The sequence below is a fragment of the Pteropus vampyrus genome, unplaced genomic scaffold (genome assembly GCF_000151845.1).
Source record: "Pteropus vampyrus isolate Shadow unplaced genomic scaffold, Pvam_2.0 Scaffold448, whole genome shotgun sequence".
Lineage (NCBI taxonomy): Eukaryota > Metazoa > Chordata > Mammalia > Chiroptera > Pteropodidae > Pteropus > Pteropus vampyrus.
In genome coordinates this window covers 395088-414561 of record NW_011889229.1, presented here as the reverse complement: position 1 = coordinate 414561, position 19474 = coordinate 395088, and the positions used below count along the sequence as shown (strand labels likewise).

Here is a 19474-nt window from a genome sequence, read left to right as displayed (position 1 = left end):
CCAGACCCTCTTTGCCATTTTTATTTTATGGCCGGGGAGACCCAGTTGCTAAATTACCCTCTCTTCATGGTGATTCTCAATCTCCAGTTAATCCTTGCTTCTACTAACCTCACTTCAGAAACAGCGACCATTCCAGAATTGTCCCCCTGCATCCCCAGTCCTTCAGTTGGTACTCAACTCTGCAGGAGAGCTTTTCTCTCTTCCATCGCATTCCAGCCATTCCTGTGGAATTCCTTCCCTTTCTTGAGTAAATAAATCTGACTATACAGGCTTGTTCCGTGTAGAGTTTTTAACAGAGAGGTCTGTGTTAACAAGGGAAGGGATTATTAGTAGAAGGGAAACAAAGATGTTAGTAGAGATTTCAAAAGAGGTTCAAAGTTTTTGACAGCATGAGTTTGCTTCAGGCCACATATTTACGTGGTTTTAAGAGAGGCAGTTTTTTGTAGTGGCAATAATATAGATTATGGAACTAAATTACTAGGGTTCTAAGGCCTAAACCTGCCACTTAGAACTGAGTGAACTTGGGGTATTTTATTTTATCTCTGTGCCACAGTTTGCTCATCTGTAAAAAGAAGGTAATGATAGAGCCTACTGTATAGGATCGCTATAAATAGATGTAAAGTCCTCAGATAATGGTTGACACAATGTTCAGTAGATTTTGTTACTATTATGTTGCGATACCATATTTTTCTCATCCAAATCCGAAAATCGTGAGGATTTTGCCACATCTGTGTCATCCATCCGCGTACCCCTCTTTTGTAAATTGTTAATCGGGGAATTGCCTCTCGACATGAGGCTTTGAAACTTATCAGTTAGCATTTTAAGAAAGAGCAGGGCTTAGAAGCTCAATTTTTTTATGGAAAAAAAAGCAGAAGAAAATTTAATGATTATACAAAAATATATTCTTCATCTTCAAAGATATAGCTGCCTTTCGCTAAATGTCTATTTGCTGCTTTAAGTGCTTTTATATGTAATGTTTTATTTAATTCTCACAATGGCCCTTTGATATAGGATCTATAGTTATCACCATTTTATACAGGAGGGAACTAAGGCTAAAGAATTGAGTAACATGTCCAAGATCACACAGTAACTTTCAGAGCTGAGATTTATATCCCGGAAATCTGGCAGCGAGCCTGTATTTGTCATCACGACAGTATACCAAGTCTTATCACTACATATACTTAAAATCCTTCTTACTTTAGTAATTCATCGTAATGGAGGGAGGAGATATTAATCCAAGGACAGCAAGCACTGTTGAGTTATGTCCAGATTGTACTGCAGCTCTGGGGTCTCTGTGACGGGAAATGGGTTTCATACAGTAAGACGTATGCCTTACAGTTTTCATTTTAGCGATGAAGTGTGCAAGGTGAGACTGGGAAGACAAGACGATCCAGCAGCTGTTGGGGTGCTTCACAGGCATCTTAGCCCAAAGGATTGCTTCAGAAGTAAAAGAACCCCATTTGTCAGGAAGAGGAGGCAGCAGGGAGACTGCCATCGGTACCGAAAGTATAGATCAGAGACTTTCTGCCAAATTTTCTACATAGTACTCCAACACACGTGGGCAAATTAAATCATAGAGTTGGTTCATGAATTGGAAGCTGAAATTAAAATGTCACTCAGGAAAAATAGCAGCCGTTTTTAAAGTATTCTGGGCTGCTTTTCTTAGTTCAACAGAAGACTCAAAACCTTGATGTGGGTAGTCTCTGGAGTATTCATATACTTCAGGTTCACACTATATTTAATATTCCCGGCTGTCACTGTAAACATTTTAACTGGTCCTTCTAGGCATACGTGTGATTTTTTTTTTTAAACAGCTTCACTCATTTCATCGAAATTGGCAGCATCATAACTTTTTAATATTTGCATGGTTTTCAATTGTTTAATCATTTCTCCAATTAGATTCTTTTCAGCTTTTGTCCATTATAAACCATATCGGCTAGCATGCCACTGCAAACATCTTTATGTACACATACAAATAGTTCCTTTAATCGCAGCAGTGGAGTTTCTGGTTTGCAGGGTTTTTGGGGTTACAGGGTTTAAATGATGCTTCACAAGTTCTAAATTTGGACTGACCTAGTGTCTATTTCCCTGTGCCCTTGCTAACATGGGGCATCACTGTTCTTTTAGATCTCCCAATTCAGTCACTGTAAAAAGTTTGTTTCTGGTTGCTTTAACAAGCATCCCCTCAATCAGTAGTGAAGGTTAGTATCTTTTGAAAGGTTATTTCTATTTTTTAGTGAGCTGCCCTTGCTCAGCTTTCCCTCGGTGAAGTAGAAACCCTCACTTTCAGAGGCAAAAACCAAAGTTGAAAGATGGCTTTTCAGTTACAGAAATTGGGATTCAAAACAAAACAAAGCTCTGTCTGTCACTTAATAACCGTGAATTTGGGCAAATGATACGACCCCTGAGCATTGGTTTCTTGAGCTGTTGAAAAGAGAACTCCATTGCAGGACAGTGCTGAGGATCAGTGAGTGGTGTGTATAAAGCCTCCATCACATCCGAGTTCTCAGTGTATGTTTGTCGTTGACCAGCTGCGGTGGTCATGAGTCCCCTCCTGCCCAGCTCCGATGCTGAAGGAGGAGGAGTGGCACAGGGCGTCCAGGTATGAGAGGTTCTGACTGGGAAACGGGTGGGGAGTTGTCTTGGCTCGGGAAAGGCCGGCGCAGCTTTACAGTGGCAGGAGCTGCCAGGCTCAGTCCGTGTGCTTTTCAGTCTTTGAGTCTAGGAAGTTCAGGCAGAATCCTGGGGGCTCGAAGGAGGTTCTGTTTGGTTGGCATGGCCCTTTCTCAGCCCCGAAAAGTTGTACTAGAGAAAGGAAGAACTGCCCAGGACAAGTCTGAATAATATTAGACCCCACTGCCAGCTGTGGAACTTGCCTGAGATTCTGCAGAAGTATCTGGTCTTCTACACCACGCCCATCATTGTGTATTGGGTTTCTTCAGACTCCTTGAACTCTCTTCAGATTTGTGTGGGTGTGGGGTCAGTGTAGGGGTAGTGGTGCAGAAGAGTTTGGAAGCAGGAGTGGAAGAGGAAAAAGCTTGTATTAGCATAAGTCATTTTGGGAGCTCTGAGCACGTCTGGTTTCATGGCTGCTTCTCCTTCTTCCAGGTCTGGCTTATCTAAACTGCAGTTCTCCAACTGGAAAGCTTGAGAGGGGCCGACCAGTTTGAAACGATGGCCCATGTAAGTTGACGTTTCTTTCTCTTTTTTGAGATACTGTCAGTTTCTAGGTTATGCGTGCATACTCATTCCTTATCCTGAAATTTCCTGTTTAACAGAACTCCATCCAAGAACCTGCTCTAGTTCTCATTCCCGTGAGGGCTGGGGACAAATAGCCCGATATCCTCTCCATGTGCTCTTCCTCAAGAGCTATGAGAGAACAAAAAGCTTCAGGAAAACACATGCGTTCTCTGCAGAATGTTCCCCCCGTTAACATTTTCTGATAGAACAGCTTTGATTTTAATGCTTAAACTTCAGAGAAAGTAGATCTCTCTGAATACAGTGATTTTTAGTCTAGTTTTACGTAGGAAAAATTGACGTTCCTAATACACGATTTGACATTTTTAAAAACTTTTGAACTTTTTATTGACATAGAATGTACATAGAGGAAAGTGCACAAATCAAAAGTGTACAGCTGAATGAATTTTTATAAATTGAGTACATTTATGCTACCAGCACCCCGGTCCAGAAAGAGAATATTAACTAGCACTCGAGAGGCCTCCTTTCAGCCCCTTCCCACCTACGTGGTCCCAATGTAACCCCTGTCCTGAGGTCAAATACTATAAATTAATATTCTCTATTTTTAGAACTTTATAAAGTGAAATTGGATAGTTCAGTGCAACAATTTTAAAAACAACGTGCAGCAAGAATCTCGTTTTATTCCAAATAGAATTGCTAGACCGTTAAAACCATCTGCAGGTGTTTCGAAATGCACACGAGCATCATGGTGCATGTGAGTCATTCCCACCATTACGTTCTCGTTGGAAATGCATTTCACTATGTAGCCCTTGTTTCGCCTAGTATAAAATTAATTCCTAAAACGTTGGAAGTGTTTAAAAAAAAAAACCTAGAGAAACAAAGCAAGTGAGAAAAGTGAATTCAGTAAAAAAGACAGTGAAAATACTGACCGATGTGTAATATAATTCTATACTGGGGGGAGATACGAAGCAAGTTGGAGGATCGAAATTGACGTATACCGCAGTATAATTCTTTGATTCGAAATGATGAGAAAATAGGCACCTGGTCAGTGATGTAGTGTTAGAATGTCTGATTTTTAGGAATGGATTATTGATATTAAGCGGAGATCCCGGTTTTGAACTTTCCTTGAAAGTCTGTGGTTTGGTGAAAGAATTTCATCCTATTTGACTGCTGTAGGGAAAACTCCAGACTTCTCCACAGACCTCAGTTTCCCAAGCACGTAAGATGAGATTTAATGTTGACTGGTCTCAGTCTCTATAAAGCTCTTAGGATTGTGTGGATTAGATAGGGATGTGATAGGGCTTTGTATTTTAAGGCCTAAAATTTCATTTACTGCCTTGGTATCTTTATCAAGGGTCCAAAGGCCTAACCATGAGTTCTCCTGCTCTCACCAGAGATACCTGCCACCCAGCAGAAAAGACTCCCTACTGGCTAGTTCCCCTATAAGCCAGACCAGCTAATCCCCTCCTAGTCCTTAATGTAATGGGTACCCCACCACCACCGCCGCTGCCTGCAGAATTTTGCAAACAAGCCAATCACACCTCCCGTGGGAACCAGGGAATACCTCACCTTTTTCCTACAAAGCCTGCCTCCCACAGACCCTGCTTGTTCAATGTATTCCTGAGTGCAACCCCTGTGCGGCCCTGCATGACATGGGGTGTCCTCCACCCCTGGGCTGTGAGTACATATAACTAATAAACTGGTGGCAATCTCATCTGTGTGGTGTTGGGTATCCAGCCATCTCATGCTACCGAGGGTGAAGGGTCCCTCTCTCTCCAGTGGATGAATAGGAGACAATCAGAACAGGACTGCAGTAGAGTGACCAAGCATTCTCTCGGGGAAACCCTGAGAGACGAGTACCAGGAGCACGTCCACTGTGTAGCTGTACAGGTGTGCTGGTCCAGAGTGGGGTATCTCAGCCTCGAAACTGTTACTATTTCGAGCCAGAGAATCTTTTGCTGTAGAGGGCTATCCTCTGTGTTTCCAGGTGTCTGAAGGTGTGCCTGGCCTCCACCAATTAGACGCCCGTAACACCGACACCCTCCTCCCCGAGTCGTGACAGTCAGAATTGTCTTCAGACACTGCCATCTGTCTTCGGGGGAGTAAAATTAGTCCTCATTGAAAACCACTGGTCCAGACTGATGTCTTCACGATTCGGTAGCCCCTGACTCAGGAATGGGGAAAGGTGTTTATTGAGGGATGATGGTTGATAAAAGAGTAAGAGGGTCATCCAGATGCATAAGTAAGTGTCAGATAACATAGACTGTGAGAGCCGAGGATGACTTTTGAGATTATATTGAAATAAAACATCTAAATAGAAAAAAAAAGATTGAATTTATTTAAACTGTGGACTGTCGTGGAGCAAATTTTAGAAAGTTTGCTAAAGAATTGGTCATAACAGGGAAAGTATTTATAATAAAATCTGACTTTATGATGGACTTGAGTCTGTTTTCTTAGAGATTTTATAGTACATCCAGGATAAATTTTTATCAGTGTTTTTTCCTGCGCATTAAAGAAAAATAGAAGACCTCAAATTTCTTAAGAATTTTTGGCGTCAACACAGCTTGAAGAAAGCTATGTACCGTTTCATTTAATTGGAATTTTTTTCGGTTATTATTATATTCATTTCCAGATATGTGTGGGTAAAAATTTCATCTGCAGCCTCAGGACGATTCAAGACATGTAGCGCTCTGCTTCAGTGACTGATTTTTTTTTTACTATTTCCTATGCATGTCGTAAGTTTTCAGCCCTACCCTCTTTGCTGCCATGTGGCCCCCTCTCTGCGATGCAATCCTCGATCGCCTTTCTTTCTATTTAAAAAGTATTTCGTTTATTTTCGCAAGAAATAAATTAAGGGTTTTTTTTTCTTTTATTTTTAGGGTTCAGTGACATTCAGGGACGTGGCCATAGACTTCTCACAGGAAGAATGGGAATTCCTGGACTCAGCTCAGAGGGACTTATATAGGGATGTGATGTGGGAGAATTATAGCAACTTCATTTCACTAGGTAAGGCTATTTATCCCAAATTACATTGGCCTTCTCTACTGTCAATTTAGGACAGTGTTTTGAGAAACTAGATAAATTCTGTCTCTATGTTCCAAAGGAATGGTTTAAGCTTCGTTAGGTTAGAAATAGGTCCCTCCGTTTAACACGCCATCACTCCCATCCTGCTAGGTCCTTCATACTTTTCAGGCTGTGTAATTTTCTCATTTCATTAATATACAGGGGGCTGTATTTGAAGTCTAGGTTGCTTACAACAGAAGCATCATTCAAGAAACCAGATTTCACATTGTATTTGACCTCAGAAGTGATGTAGGTGCTTAACACACCTTTCTAATCTACCTTCATAGAGAGTTCTAGTCACAAGGGTTCCGAGTCTCTAAAAATGGGAGCCTACAGAACTTACATGATATGACATGGATCCGCAAAGTGCACGTAAAACTCAGTTAAATGTTTAAATGTATTGTTTCCTAAAACAGACATATTCACTTCTACCTACTTTGCGACTGAAAGTTAAAATTTAAGAATGTTTCCTTGTAACATCGAATGAATATTCTAGAAAGGATATGAGAATGTCACAGAAAGCAAAATTATAATAATAACAGCTAATACTTCATAAACACATTATGTGTACAAATACATATATAACTATATATATTTGTGCTTAGGCCCTATTCTGAGCATTGTTCATTATTAATTAATCCTCACAACTCTGTGAGGAATACACTATTACTATCCTCATTTCAGATGAGAAAACTTAGGCACAATAGGTTAATAATTTGCCAACGTAACACAGCAGCAAAGGCAGTATTTGAACCCAGGCAGTCGGATCCAGATTTTGTTTTCTCGACTACTACACAAGAGTGTCTCTCAATAGAGCATGTATGAGTTTAAATTATATTAAGGGCTTTTCTTGACTATTTGGTGTCTATTTCTTATGGTCCTGAGGTCGCCATAGTATGAGTGTTCTTCAACTCCCTTGCATTTCCTTGCTCTTAGGCTTTATAAAATACCATTTTGATCTGTAATTAATTGTAAATCTAACCGAATCTGAATCTAAGGACTTTTTGGCTTCTAATTTCATGTCACATTTTTCTTTTAAGCAGGACCGTCCATTTCTAAACCAGACGTGGTTACATTATTGGATGAAGGGAAGGAGCCCTGGATGGTTGTGAGAGAAGGGATAAGCAGACACTACCCTGGTGAGTGAGGGCTTAGCAGGCGTGGGGAAGTCATTAAGGTCATAGCTAAGCTGGTTAGGGTAAAGGCACACCCTTTAGATGTCCTTGGGGATGTCTCTTCAAAAGCCCATGGCCCGTGGAGACAAGGCCTGGGACTTGGGATGCAAATTAAAATCTTTTAAGCCTGGACTAGCAAAGGAACTTTCTGTTGACCTTGGTGACAGCTCTCTGTTTCTCATGTCTCGTGTTTTCTCTCCCGCTTCAAAAAGAGAGGAGCTGTTCTCAGTAGAAGGGAAAAAATGATAAATATAAAAGCTGAAATCAGCAGAAGAGAAAAATAAAAGAAGTAGAGAAAATTAATAAAGCCAAGAGTTAATTTCTTGAAAAGATCAACCAAGTTGGTAAACACCTAACTTGATTAATCAAGAGGAAAAGACAAATTACTGTCAGGAGTAGAAGAGGGGTTTTCACTTCATATCCTATAACCATTAAAAGAATAATAAGAAAATGCTACGAGTAACTTTATGCTTGTAAATTTGACAAATTTAAAAATTCCTTGAAAAATACAACTTACCAGAATTGACACAAGAGAAAGAAAATATAGATTAACCTTATATCTATTAGAGAAATTGAATTTATTATCAGAAATCTTTCCACAAAGTAAACATCAGGCCCGGATGATTTCATTGTGTATTCCATTTACTATTTAAGGAAGAAGTAAGAGCAGTGTTACACACATTTCTGTAGAAAAAGAAAGAACGTTTTCCAACTCATTTTATGAGACCGCGTAACCCTTATACCGTGATCTGACAAAGATACTACAAAAAAGCCCCCCAAAACTCCAAAACTACAGACTCATCATTTATGAACATAGATATACAACTTTTAACAAAATATTTGCAAACCAAATTCAGTATTAAAAATGATCAAGTAGGGTTTATTCCAGAAATGCAAGCTTGGTTTAACATTCAAAAATAATGAGTGGAATTCTCTCTCCCTCTTATAAGGCCACCAATACTATCTAATTACTAATCCATCCTTATGACTTTATTTAACTTAAATTACATCTTTCTAGCTTCTGTTTTTTTATTTATGTCTTTCATTATCTAAAAATGTATTCATTAATTTAGTCAGCCAATACTTCAGTGTCCAATTTGAACCAGATACTGTGCTATAGACACCAGCGGAACAATTGCGATCATTCAGGTCCCAGAAGTCATATTGCTTACATTTTAATAGGATTAAGGAACCTGAGTAAATAAGTAAATAGATAAATAATATTAGGAAGTGACAAGTATTATTAAGGAAAGTGAGAATATAATAATGTTATATGTCAGTTAATATGTCAACATAAAATGTATTATATGTCAACAACGTGCAATTTTAAAAAAGGCTCATTGAAACAACATTAAATCAGCATCGTATACATTGATGTGAAGTTGAAAATTCATTGTTGCAGTAAAGATACTAAGCTTCATCAAAGAAAAAGACAAGCAAACAAATTGGCAGGTGTAAACGGGTTTGTTTTCAGGTGGTCAGGGCTTTTGAGGAGTTGATACTAGCGCGGAGACAGGCGAAAAGAGTTCAGGCCATGAGACTATCTAAAGCAAGACGTTCCTGATAGAACAGCAAAGGCAGAGGCCTTGGGTGGAGGCAGAAGTTTGTATGTTGAGGAATAGCAAGAAGGCCAGGATGATTAGAATGATTATTCCAAAGGTAAGTGAAAAACAGAATAATGAGATGAAGTCAGAAAGCTTAGCTGACTGTACATTATGGGGGAAGGCGTGTGACTTTAAGTGCGGTAGACAGCTATTGGAGATTTTTGAGAAGAGAAGTGACATGAGTTGATTTGTCTTGTAATTATCCGTCTGGAGAACAGAGTGAATAGGCACAAGATGGGCAGTAGGAAGACCAAGTAGGAGCCTGTTTCATTTGTGCCAGTGGAAGATGATAGTGGTTTTGAATAGGATGGTGGTGGTTGGAGGTAGGGAGATGTCAGCACTGTGCCGGAGGCACATGGAACAGCTCACTTTTTGCCAGATTTCTTAATCCCACCTGGAGCCAGAGGGCCCTTCCTCACCAGCGTTTGCTTTTATGATTTCGTTTTGTTTTTCTTTCTTTCCAGGTCTCTCTTTGGTTTATTTATTTACTTATTTTTTGGTTTATTCTGTATTGTATTCCACAAGCAAGGCTCATAGTTCCTAATGCAATTTACATGCTAATTTACTTTATTCAGATACACAGGCACACACATGTTTAAGTTTAGAATAACAACACCAATATTGTTACCACCAGTATGTTTACTGAAAAATTTAAATACTTTTGTTCAGGTTTTTTTTTTTTTTTTTAATCAATATACTATTTTAATTATCGAAGTTTTTTTTGGAATGCTTTTAATAACTTGGGGTATTCCTTTTCATTCCTCTCTTCAGGTTTTTAAAAATTATTCTTGGTTGTTTATTTTTCCATACGGATTTTTGAATCATGTCTAATTCTAGAGCAATTAAGTCCATTGGTATTTTTTATTTAGATTGCATTATTTTTGTTCTACCTCTCTGTTTGTATAATATGCATCTGTTGGATCTTACAGCAAGATTGCATTTCTGAGGGGCATTAAAGAAAACAATTAGACTAGCATATTCTGATAAAAGACTAATTTTGTAGTTCTAGAGGAAAAGAAATTATGTTCTTCCTCCTTCTTCAGTAGAATTTTCTACTGAGAGACAATCCTAGAATGTTGATAAAAAATGTAAGCCAGCTTATGGTTACCCTTCTTATGCATTTGGGATTCCTGAGGGAGGAACCACGTCATGGTTTTTCCTATGAAAGTTGGTTAACCCAAAGCAGGGGCACCACTTCCTCTGGTGTAAGGGGAGTGTCTCTAAATGTTGCAGTGCAGGTAGAGTCATATCCTCATCTCTTTGGTTGTCCTGCTGAGATGTCCTCCAGACCTTTCTGTATTATGAGGTCACCTGGTGTTATCCAAATAAATAGATTGGATGGTCTCCTGAAAGCTGACGTGGATTTAGGGCATCATCTACTCAGTCTTATCAGTGGCAGCTGTGTACATTCGTGACTAGAAAATCTCAAGCAAAAATTGCCCTAATCGTTTAAGACACACACTTAAAAAGCCATTTTTACAAATATATTTAAAACGTAGTGCTGATCCTTAATTCAAATCACTCTAGTATTATTACATTGCATCAGGTAACCTGCAGGCTTTTTCTGGTCTAGGCGATAATCTGGTGACTAAAGAAAGCTATTACAAATTAATACAGGCAGAGAGAAAAACTGCTTTGAGTTCATTATTAACTATTTCCGAACAAGAAAAAAGAAGTAAAATATGGGTGACTCAGGGGAAAAGACACTTCACTTTTTTTTTTTGTAAATATACTTCATGTTTACAGCAGTTTTAGGTTCACAGCAAAATTGAGCGGGAGGTACAGAGAATTTCCACACACTCCATGAGGATGGCATTATTTTTATTAATTAGTGGGAAGCACCATCTTGTGTGTTTATATTTTTCACTTTTTCAGGTAGTTTATTGATGATTATGTAATTTGCATACATCAAAATCCACTCCAGTTTAGTGTCCAGTTTTAGGAATTTTAGCAAATGCATACACTTGTGTAACTGGCACCACAGTCAAGTTTTAGAACAGTTCTGAAGCTTCCTTATGTGCCCGATGTTTCCTCACTAAGTCAGATGTAGATTTTGGGCTAAGAAATATGTTTTTTATCATGTTAAGCAAGTAACCATATATTCCTGTTATTTCGAGTGCTTTTTTAAAAATAAGGAATGAGTGCGATTTGAATTAAGATGCCTTTCCATGTCCGTGGAAATAATCATATGAATTTTACCCTTAGAGTAATGAGTCTGATGAATTATTTTGGTAGATTTTTCTAATATTAAAGTGCCTTTGCTTTCCTAGAATAAGCCACATTTAATTATATTTTCTTTCCATGTGCTCAAGGAGTTTTTGCATGAATTTTCATAAGTGATATGGACATATAATTTTCCTTTACTATGTTTTTTTTTTTCCCCATCGAGGTATAATTGTTCCTTTACTGGACTTTTATTCCTTTTTAAACTCATTTAAAAATAACTTGGAATTTTTTCTTTTTTAAATGTTCTGGGTCACTTTAAATATGATTGGACTATGTGCTTTCTAAAGTTTTGATAATCTTCAAAATAATTTTTGAGGTAGGTTTTTGACTATTTTCTCTATATTAGAAAATTACCCTTTTTGGCATAGTAGTTTCTTATGATTTTCAAAATGCTGTTTTATTAATTACTCGTTAGTGTCAAGAACTGTGAAGGATCTGCAGTTTTACTTTACTTGCAAGCTTAACAAGTTAGCCTGCCACAGTGTCATGGATGCTGGCAGAAGACACAAGACTCCTAAGCCAAAAACAGGATTCTGTTGCTCACAGCCCAACAGGCAGCGTGAGCATCAGCATATTTGCATCATTTCTTTGCACCCAAATTCCATGGGGGTGCCATGGATGGGTGTAGATAGATACCTGAACAGGCTGTGAGCTTTGTTACAGGAGAGGAACCCTGAGCCTCTTTAGAGAACCCGACCTTTTCTTTGAGGGAGATAGTAACCTTTATTATGTGGAACAGTTAGCAAACCTGCCTGTTGAGATACTCTCTCTCCCTTCCTGGACTGTTTGTTACACAAACATTCTTGAAAAGATAGCCCACAACAAAGGTCGTCGAAAGATGTGCAAAAATGTGAGACCCCTGATTAGTTGTCTCTGAGTGCATAGTTGCTGTTTTTTATTTTGTTTGAATACTTTTCTTTTTATCTTTGTTATCTTAACTAATGGCTAATATTATTTCATTAATTTTTTTAAAAAACAACCTGGGTTTGTGGATTAATTTTTTTCTGTTATCTCATTAAATTCTGCTTTTATTTTCATTTTTTCCCTTTTTCTAGGTTACTCAGTATATTTTGTTCTGTTTCTAACTTGTGTGGAGTACTCATATATTTTCATTTCTATTACACTAAGAATTTAAATGTATCAATGAATTTTCTATGATCTGTAGCTCTATTTCGTAGTTTCTAGAAATGTGGTGTTTTCAATATTCTCTAGAAATTCTACAGCTTCAGTAGAGAGTTTTGAAAATTTGAAGCGAAGATGTCTCTCGGTTTTATTACTTCTCATTCTTTGACACTTTTATACATTTATACATTGAGCTTGCAGAAAAAACACTTCCCATCTCTTCTGTCCCGTCTCCTTCCATCTCTTTGCTCACCTCATTCCACATTTCGATTTTCTTCATGTAAGTCCCCCAGCCGAATTACTATCTGAGAGCCCATATCCAGCATAGCTTTTGTTTTACTCCCTTGCACTCAAGTGATTCGAAGCCCCCTTCCATATTTGGTAGTTATTCCGATATAATCAATATTTACCGTTGCATTTTGCTCAGGACTTCATAAGCCTGTCAATATTAGCATGACTGAAAAATATTTGAGAATTTCTGGGAAATACAAAAGTTGCTTTGGATATGCAGAGTGGAAAGGAGTACCTAGGACAGATAGGAAGGAACAAAGTTTGAGTAAATGTAGGATTGATAAGTAGTAGTATAAACTCTACTGGAGATGTCATTACAGTGCAGTGTCAGAGGTTAGAGACAGATGTACATATTAACGATTACATAATAATGGGAGTTAAATGAGTAACATCTATGGTGTATTTGGGGTTCATTAATGGGAAATGAATTTAGAGATTGTTTCTGCTACTGGGAAACTAACAGAATAACAAATGAGAAAATTAATTAATTCATTATTCCAAAATTGGGGAGGGTGGTACAAAGAAGAGCAGTAGATGCTGGGATAGAGCATAAAGTGCATAGACTTAAATATGATCAGCGGGACTAGCTTTATGAAGATGTGATTTTTTTAAAAATAAATTTATTTATTTAAATTAGTTTCAAGTATACGGTACATTGGTTAGACATCTATATTATTCATAAAACGATTTCCCCCAGTGCTCCCTCCTTCCCTGGCCCTGCACTTAGCCATCATATTAATGCTAACTGCGTTCCCTGTGGTGTGCTCCCCATCCCCGTACCCAACTATCAACTACTAATTTGTATGAAGATGTGATTTTCGATTTGAGATCTGAGGGATGAAAAGAAGCCAACCATGCAAAGTCAGAGGATTTCTCAAAGAAGGAGCAACCTGTGAACAGTCATATTCAGTGGGAACAGTTGTAGCGCACTCAGTGTATGTAGTGCTGAAAAGAGGCCTTTGTGGCGTGAACAGAGAGAGTAAATGGGACAGGAGCTGATCACCAGAAGCCTTATTATCCCTGCTCAGTTATTTATATTTTATTCTAATCGTGAAGAGAAATCATTGAAAATATTTAAATAGAGAGACTCAAACATTGATCAGCCTCAGAATTATTTGTTGGAGAATATAATTAAGAACAAAATAAAAACCCTAGTCTTGTAGCTTTTGTTTCAGTCGGTTAAAAATACCTCTGTATAGTTTTAACAGATCTTCAGGGGATTCTTATCCACATCTAAATCAGGCCTCCATCGCTATAACTTGTTTCCCCAGTCACCAGGCTCACCTCCTTCCCTGGACTTTCCTTATTGTTTCCTTTTCCTTTTTTTGAAATGTTTGAGACTAAAGTCTGGTCCATACTATAATTAATAATCCAGAATACAAATTAGCTTAATAGTGCTGCAAAATAGGGAATGATAGATCTCAGTATTGTGGAAGTTAGTTGGTTCGCTACTAACTAGCAGAAATGCCACTTTTCGTACTTGAATGAAGCCAGAATAGTAGTGGGTTTATACCATTCAACAGTAAAGGCAAAAACCTTCAGTTTGATGCTTTGTTAGGAGCCCTGCCTCCCCTACATTACGAAATAAATGCCCGCACCCAGGGATCCCTCCCAGAGATGTATACAGTCAACCTTGCATGGCTCCTGGCCAAAGACACATAGCACTTCACCCGATTCCCACTTTAGTGGTAGCCTCACTGGCTCAGGGCTTTTTTTTCTTTTGCATTTCTTCGGTGCTTGAATTCCGGCTTTTTTCTTTCTTTTTTTTGCTTTTATTTTCCCGGAGTTGGCTTTCGGCCGGGTTTAGGTTGCTTTTTGGTTTCCCTTGGGTTCCCATTTCTTTTTTTTTTCGTTGTTTTGTTATTGAGTTTGCTTGGTTTTGGTTGTTTTTTTCCGGCCTTTTTTTTTTCTTAATTCTTATTTTTGGTTTTTTATTTTTGCGGGGGTTGGTTTTTTTTTTTTTTTTTTTTTTTGTGTACATATGTGTTGTTTTGTCGGAGATGTTTTTGTTTTCTAGATATCTGCTTTTTTTTCTCTGGTAACAGGCATTCTTTTCAGTGCCTTTTATTTCTCTGTAGACGTTTTCTTTCTTCTGGAACAGGAAAATGGCATGTGTTTGCTTTCTTGTTTCCTTTCAGATTTGGAGTCCAGATACGGGATCAATACTTTCTCTCCAGAAAAGGATATTTATGAAATATATTCATTCCACTGGGAGGTAATGGAAAGAATTAAAAGCTATAGCCTTCAGGACTCCATTTTTACAAACGATTGGCAATGCAAAAGCAAGATTGAGGGGCCAAAGGAACCACAAGAGGGATATTTTGGGCAAGTGAAAATTACTTCCGAAAAAATGACCTCTTACAAAAAGCATAATTTTCTTGCTGAATATCAGAGAATTCACAATGGAGAAAAGTTATATGAATGTAAGGAATGTAGGAAGACCTTCATTCGTCGCTCCACACTTAGTCAGCACCTGAGAATTCATACTGGTGAGAAACCTTACAAATGTAAGGAATGTGGGCAGGCTTTTAGACAGCGCGCGCACCTTATTCGACATCACAAACTTCATACTGGTGAGAAACCCTATGAGTGTAAGGAATGTGGGAAGGCTTTTACAGTGCTCCAGGAGCTTACTCAACATCAGAGACTTCATACTGGCGAGAAGCCCTATGAATGTAAGGAATGTGGGAAGGCCTTTCGAGTACATCAGCAACTTGCTCGCCATCAGAGAATTCACACTGGTGAGAAACCCTACGAATGTAAGGCATGTGGGAAGACCTTTAGGCAGTGTACACACCTTACTCGACATCAGAGACTTCATACTGCTGAGAAGCTCTACGAATGTAAGGAATGTGGGAAAGCCTTCGTATGTAGTCCAGATCTTAGGGTACATCAGAAAATTCATTTTGGTGAGAAGCCCTATGAATGTAAGGAGTGTGGAAAGGCTTTTAGAATATGCCAGCAACTTACTGTCCATCAAAGTATTCACACTGGTGAGAAACCCTATGAATGTAAGGAATGTGGGAAGGCCTTTCGGTTAAGACAGCAACTTGTTCGCCATCAGAGAATTCATACGCGTGAGAAGCCCTACGAATGCATGGAGTGTTGGAAGACCTTCAGTAGTTACTCGCAACTTATTTCACATCAGAGCATTCATATTGGCGAGAGACCTTATGAATGTGAAGAATGCGGGAAGGCCTTCAGACTGCTCTCGCAACTGACTCAGCATCAGAGCATTCACACTGGTGAGAAGCCTTACGAATGTAAGGAATGTAGAAAGCCTTTTAGACTCCTCTCCCAGCTGACTCAGCATCAGAGTATTCATACTGGCGAGAAACCTTATGGATGTAAGGAATGCGGTAAGGCTTTCAGACTTTATTCATTTCTCACTCAACACCAGAGAATTCACACAGGTGAGAAACCCTACAAATGCAAGGAATGTAAGAAGGCCTTTAGACAGCATTCACACCTTACTCAACATCAGAAAATTCATAATGGAATTTAATACAAGAAAGCTTTCAAATGTATACCATGTTACAGAACATCAGAAAGTTAACTTTTGAGAAAAGTTGTTTCATGCTCCCATCTAAGCGTAAGAAATTGTACGTTACAGAAAAAAGCGTTGCTTTGAAAGCCATCCTTCACCATGCAAACATTGTTTATCTTAAGCAAATTTATGTGAGAGAATAATAACGAATGTAGGAAAATTTTTAGCTTTATCGTTTCCATTTCACTCTTACTAGTGTGTTACTAGACAAGGTACTTAAACTTCTGTGCCTCATTTTGCTCACTTGTAAAATAGCGATAATAGTACCCGTGTATGTTATTTATTGGTCTGTAATAAGTTATCACAGCTTAATAGCTTAAAATGATACACACTTATTATCTTGCAATTTCTGTAGGTCAGGAGTCTTGGCATAACTTAGTTGGGTTTTCTGCTTCAGGGTCTCAAGGCTAAAATTAAGGTTTTCGCTGGGGCTGAGTCTCAACTAAAGCCTCTGCTGGGGAAGGGATCCACTTCCAACCTCACGGGGCTTTTGGCTGAACGCATTTTCCTGAGGACTATTGCACTGAGGTCCTCGGTTTCTGACTGACTGCGGGCTGGAGGTTGACCTTCAGTTCCTTGCCACATGGGCCTCTTCAGCATGGCTGCTTACTTCATCAAAGCATGCAAGCCAAGAAGGCAGTAAGAGTCTGCCAGCATCATAGAAGTTGTAATCTTGCCTAGTCTAATCACTGAAGTGATATTTCATCACTTTTGCTGTCTTCTGCTGTCTGGAAGCAAATTACTAGGTTGCCCCACACTCAAGGGAAGAGGATTACACAAGAGTCTGAATACCAGGAGGCCGGGACCATTGGGGCCAATTCAGAGTCAGCCTGCCACACCGTAATAGATTTGTAAGGATTAAGTAGTTGATAACTTGGAAAAATAGCAGCCACATAGCATGTTTTTTGTAAATATGTGTAATTGTTGTCATCACTAGTATCAGTGAAGTCATACAAAAGGGATGTTCCGTAGACAGACAATGTAGAAAAGCCTCCCGTTGGGCTGCTCAGCACTTAGTGAATTTAAGATAATTTATTCTGGATAAAACCTAGGAGGTTGTATCGAATGTGAGAAGTTCTCCATCACATAAACTGCATCAGAAATTTCATGCTGAAAACCTTATGAATTTCATGAATATGAGGTTATTAAGAGTACTTAAGAATCAAAGAGAAACGTGACATTATTTTCCCATAATAAAGTCCCAAAAGTAAATGATTTATAATCCCTATTGTCTGAGTACCATCCAAGATCAATTAGAAACTATCAAAGAGATGGCGAAAAGGAAACTAACCACTTGGAAATTTAATAATGTCTGTGCATGTTCATGTGTGTGTATTTGTGTATAAAACTCCTGTATAAAAGAAAACATCATTTCATTAAAGATTGTACTTTATCTTGTTCAAATTGCTCCGTCAGCCAGTGGAAATTGGGTCTTTACGTGACCCCACTAGTAGTTTTACAGTTTCTTGGTTGTGGCTGTACAGTTTGGTCAGCTATTGATGATGCTTGGGTACCAGCTTATTCTGATAAGTAAGTGGGGGAATCATTTATTTTGCTTTTCCCATGTGAACCAAGTTTTATGGCCACCAAAAGCTCATCAGAGTGGCTTTTAAATCTAACGAGTAAATAGATTGATAGGGTTAGAAAAATCACAATTTTCTAGTTTCCTACTGGAACAATGGGTCAAAAAAAATGATCTTCAGCGGATATTAAAACTATTACGTGAAAGATTTTATAGTGAGAACATTACAGTGGATTTATCAAGCTGAACACTTCTGAGCCCTCTGATCAATTTTAACCTCTATAAAAGGAGACTGTTAGACAGTATGTACCACCTGATATAATGCAGTATAACACACCGCTGCTTACAGAGCCTTATTGCCAGAATTATGAACTGAAGGAATGAAACACGTAAGTCCGATTCTTTGAACCAAGAATTTGGAGAATAGATGAACAAAGCAATGGCACCACAAGGCAGCAGCCAAGCAGATCCAGATGTGCAAAATTCTACAAAACAACATGCTTTCCCCAACCAAGTGGCGTGAAAAAGAAAAGAAAGGCACTGTTAACAGATTAAAAGAGACGTAAGAGGCATATCGACTAAATTCAATGTGTGGGCATTACCTAGTTTGAACAAAATGTAAAAAGACATTTTGGAGACGATGGAGGAAAGGTGGACATGCACTGAGTATTAGATGATATTTAGAAATAATAATTTTGTTAGGGATGATAATATCAATGTGATTATTAAGAAATAAGAGCTCCCGTGTGTTAGAGATACATGCTTACATGTTTATGAAATGACAGAATATCCAAATTTAAAAAAAGAATTGGCGAAGTGAACCGGAAAAGAAATTGGCAAAATGTTGATAATTATGGAAGTGGAGTGGTTTGTATGTATGTGGGGGTTCATTGTTCTAATATTTCTACTTTCCTGTGTGTTTGAAAGTTTCAATAAAATGTTTAAAATCAAAACCGAAATTATAGACTGCTTAGAAATTATTCGTAATGAGATGCCTGCATATCTAAACTTGTCAGCTATCACTAAAGTTCTGTTCAGTGAGAAGCGAGTGCCCTTTAATGTGTTAAGGAAACTTTGTGGGCCCAGTCTTCGTCATCTTTAGTCACAGCAAGCAACTCTGGGTCTGTCACAAAGCTAAATGTAATGCTTATCGATTTAAAGTAAATATATAGTTTTTGTTACATATACGTATTTCAGTCCCTGTTTTATTTAATGCCTGCCAGATTTTGTCGGAAGATGTCCTATCTGTTGGTGTGAAGGTTTTTCTCTCTTAAGTTTTTGATATAATGAATTATATAAATTTCTTGACAAATTCAGGTTCCACACCCACTCTTAGGTTCAGTAATTCAGCAGTTCCGTGGAATCATTGTTGTGCCTGTTGGTGAAAGCATTCCTCCATTTGGACCCATTTGGCAGGGCACAGGCTGCGGATGGACTGGGCTGTAGGGGACCCCTCCCAGGAGGCCGTGGTCTGCACACCTGGTGGCTTTGGTCTGAGTCTGACTGAGCACCACCCGGGGTTACACCCAAGGACAGCACAGCTAAAGGGCAGACTGGGCAGGCACCAGAGCAAATCCTGCTCGATAGGGGCACAGCGGCCCCTCCACTATAGTCACAGCCAGTGACTACACAACCAGTTGGTCCTCACAACCAATCAGCCTGACCGTCAGTTCTCTCACTGATCTGCAAACAGCAGCTTAGGCTCAACTACAACAGAGAGCGCACA

The 19474-nt window shown here is 38.7% G+C and overlaps 1 protein-coding gene across 3 annotated transcripts in view; it reads left to right on the top strand.

Moving 5' to 3' along the window:
• Positions 1 to 19474, top strand: part of LOC105306601 (zinc finger protein 14 homolog) — a 126262-nt gene that overhangs the window by 62569 nt on the left and 44219 nt on the right. The window contains exons 2-5 of one of the 3 annotated variants that reach the window (XM_023524146.1): positions 3109 to 3183; positions 6078 to 6204; positions 7305 to 7400; positions 14818 to 18707. In XM_023524146.1, coding sequence (XP_023379914.1) covers positions 3175 to 3183; positions 6078 to 6204; positions 7305 to 7400; positions 14818 to 16184 — 1599 coding nt within the window. In that variant the 5' untranslated portion in view covers positions 3109 to 3174 and the 3' untranslated portion in view covers positions 16185 to 18707. Of the gene's footprint in view, positions 1 to 3108; positions 3184 to 6077; positions 6205 to 7301; positions 7401 to 14817; positions 18708 to 19474 lie in introns of those variants that run through there. The other 2 variants (XM_023524145.1, XM_011381714.2) reach the window with 2 other exon arrangements.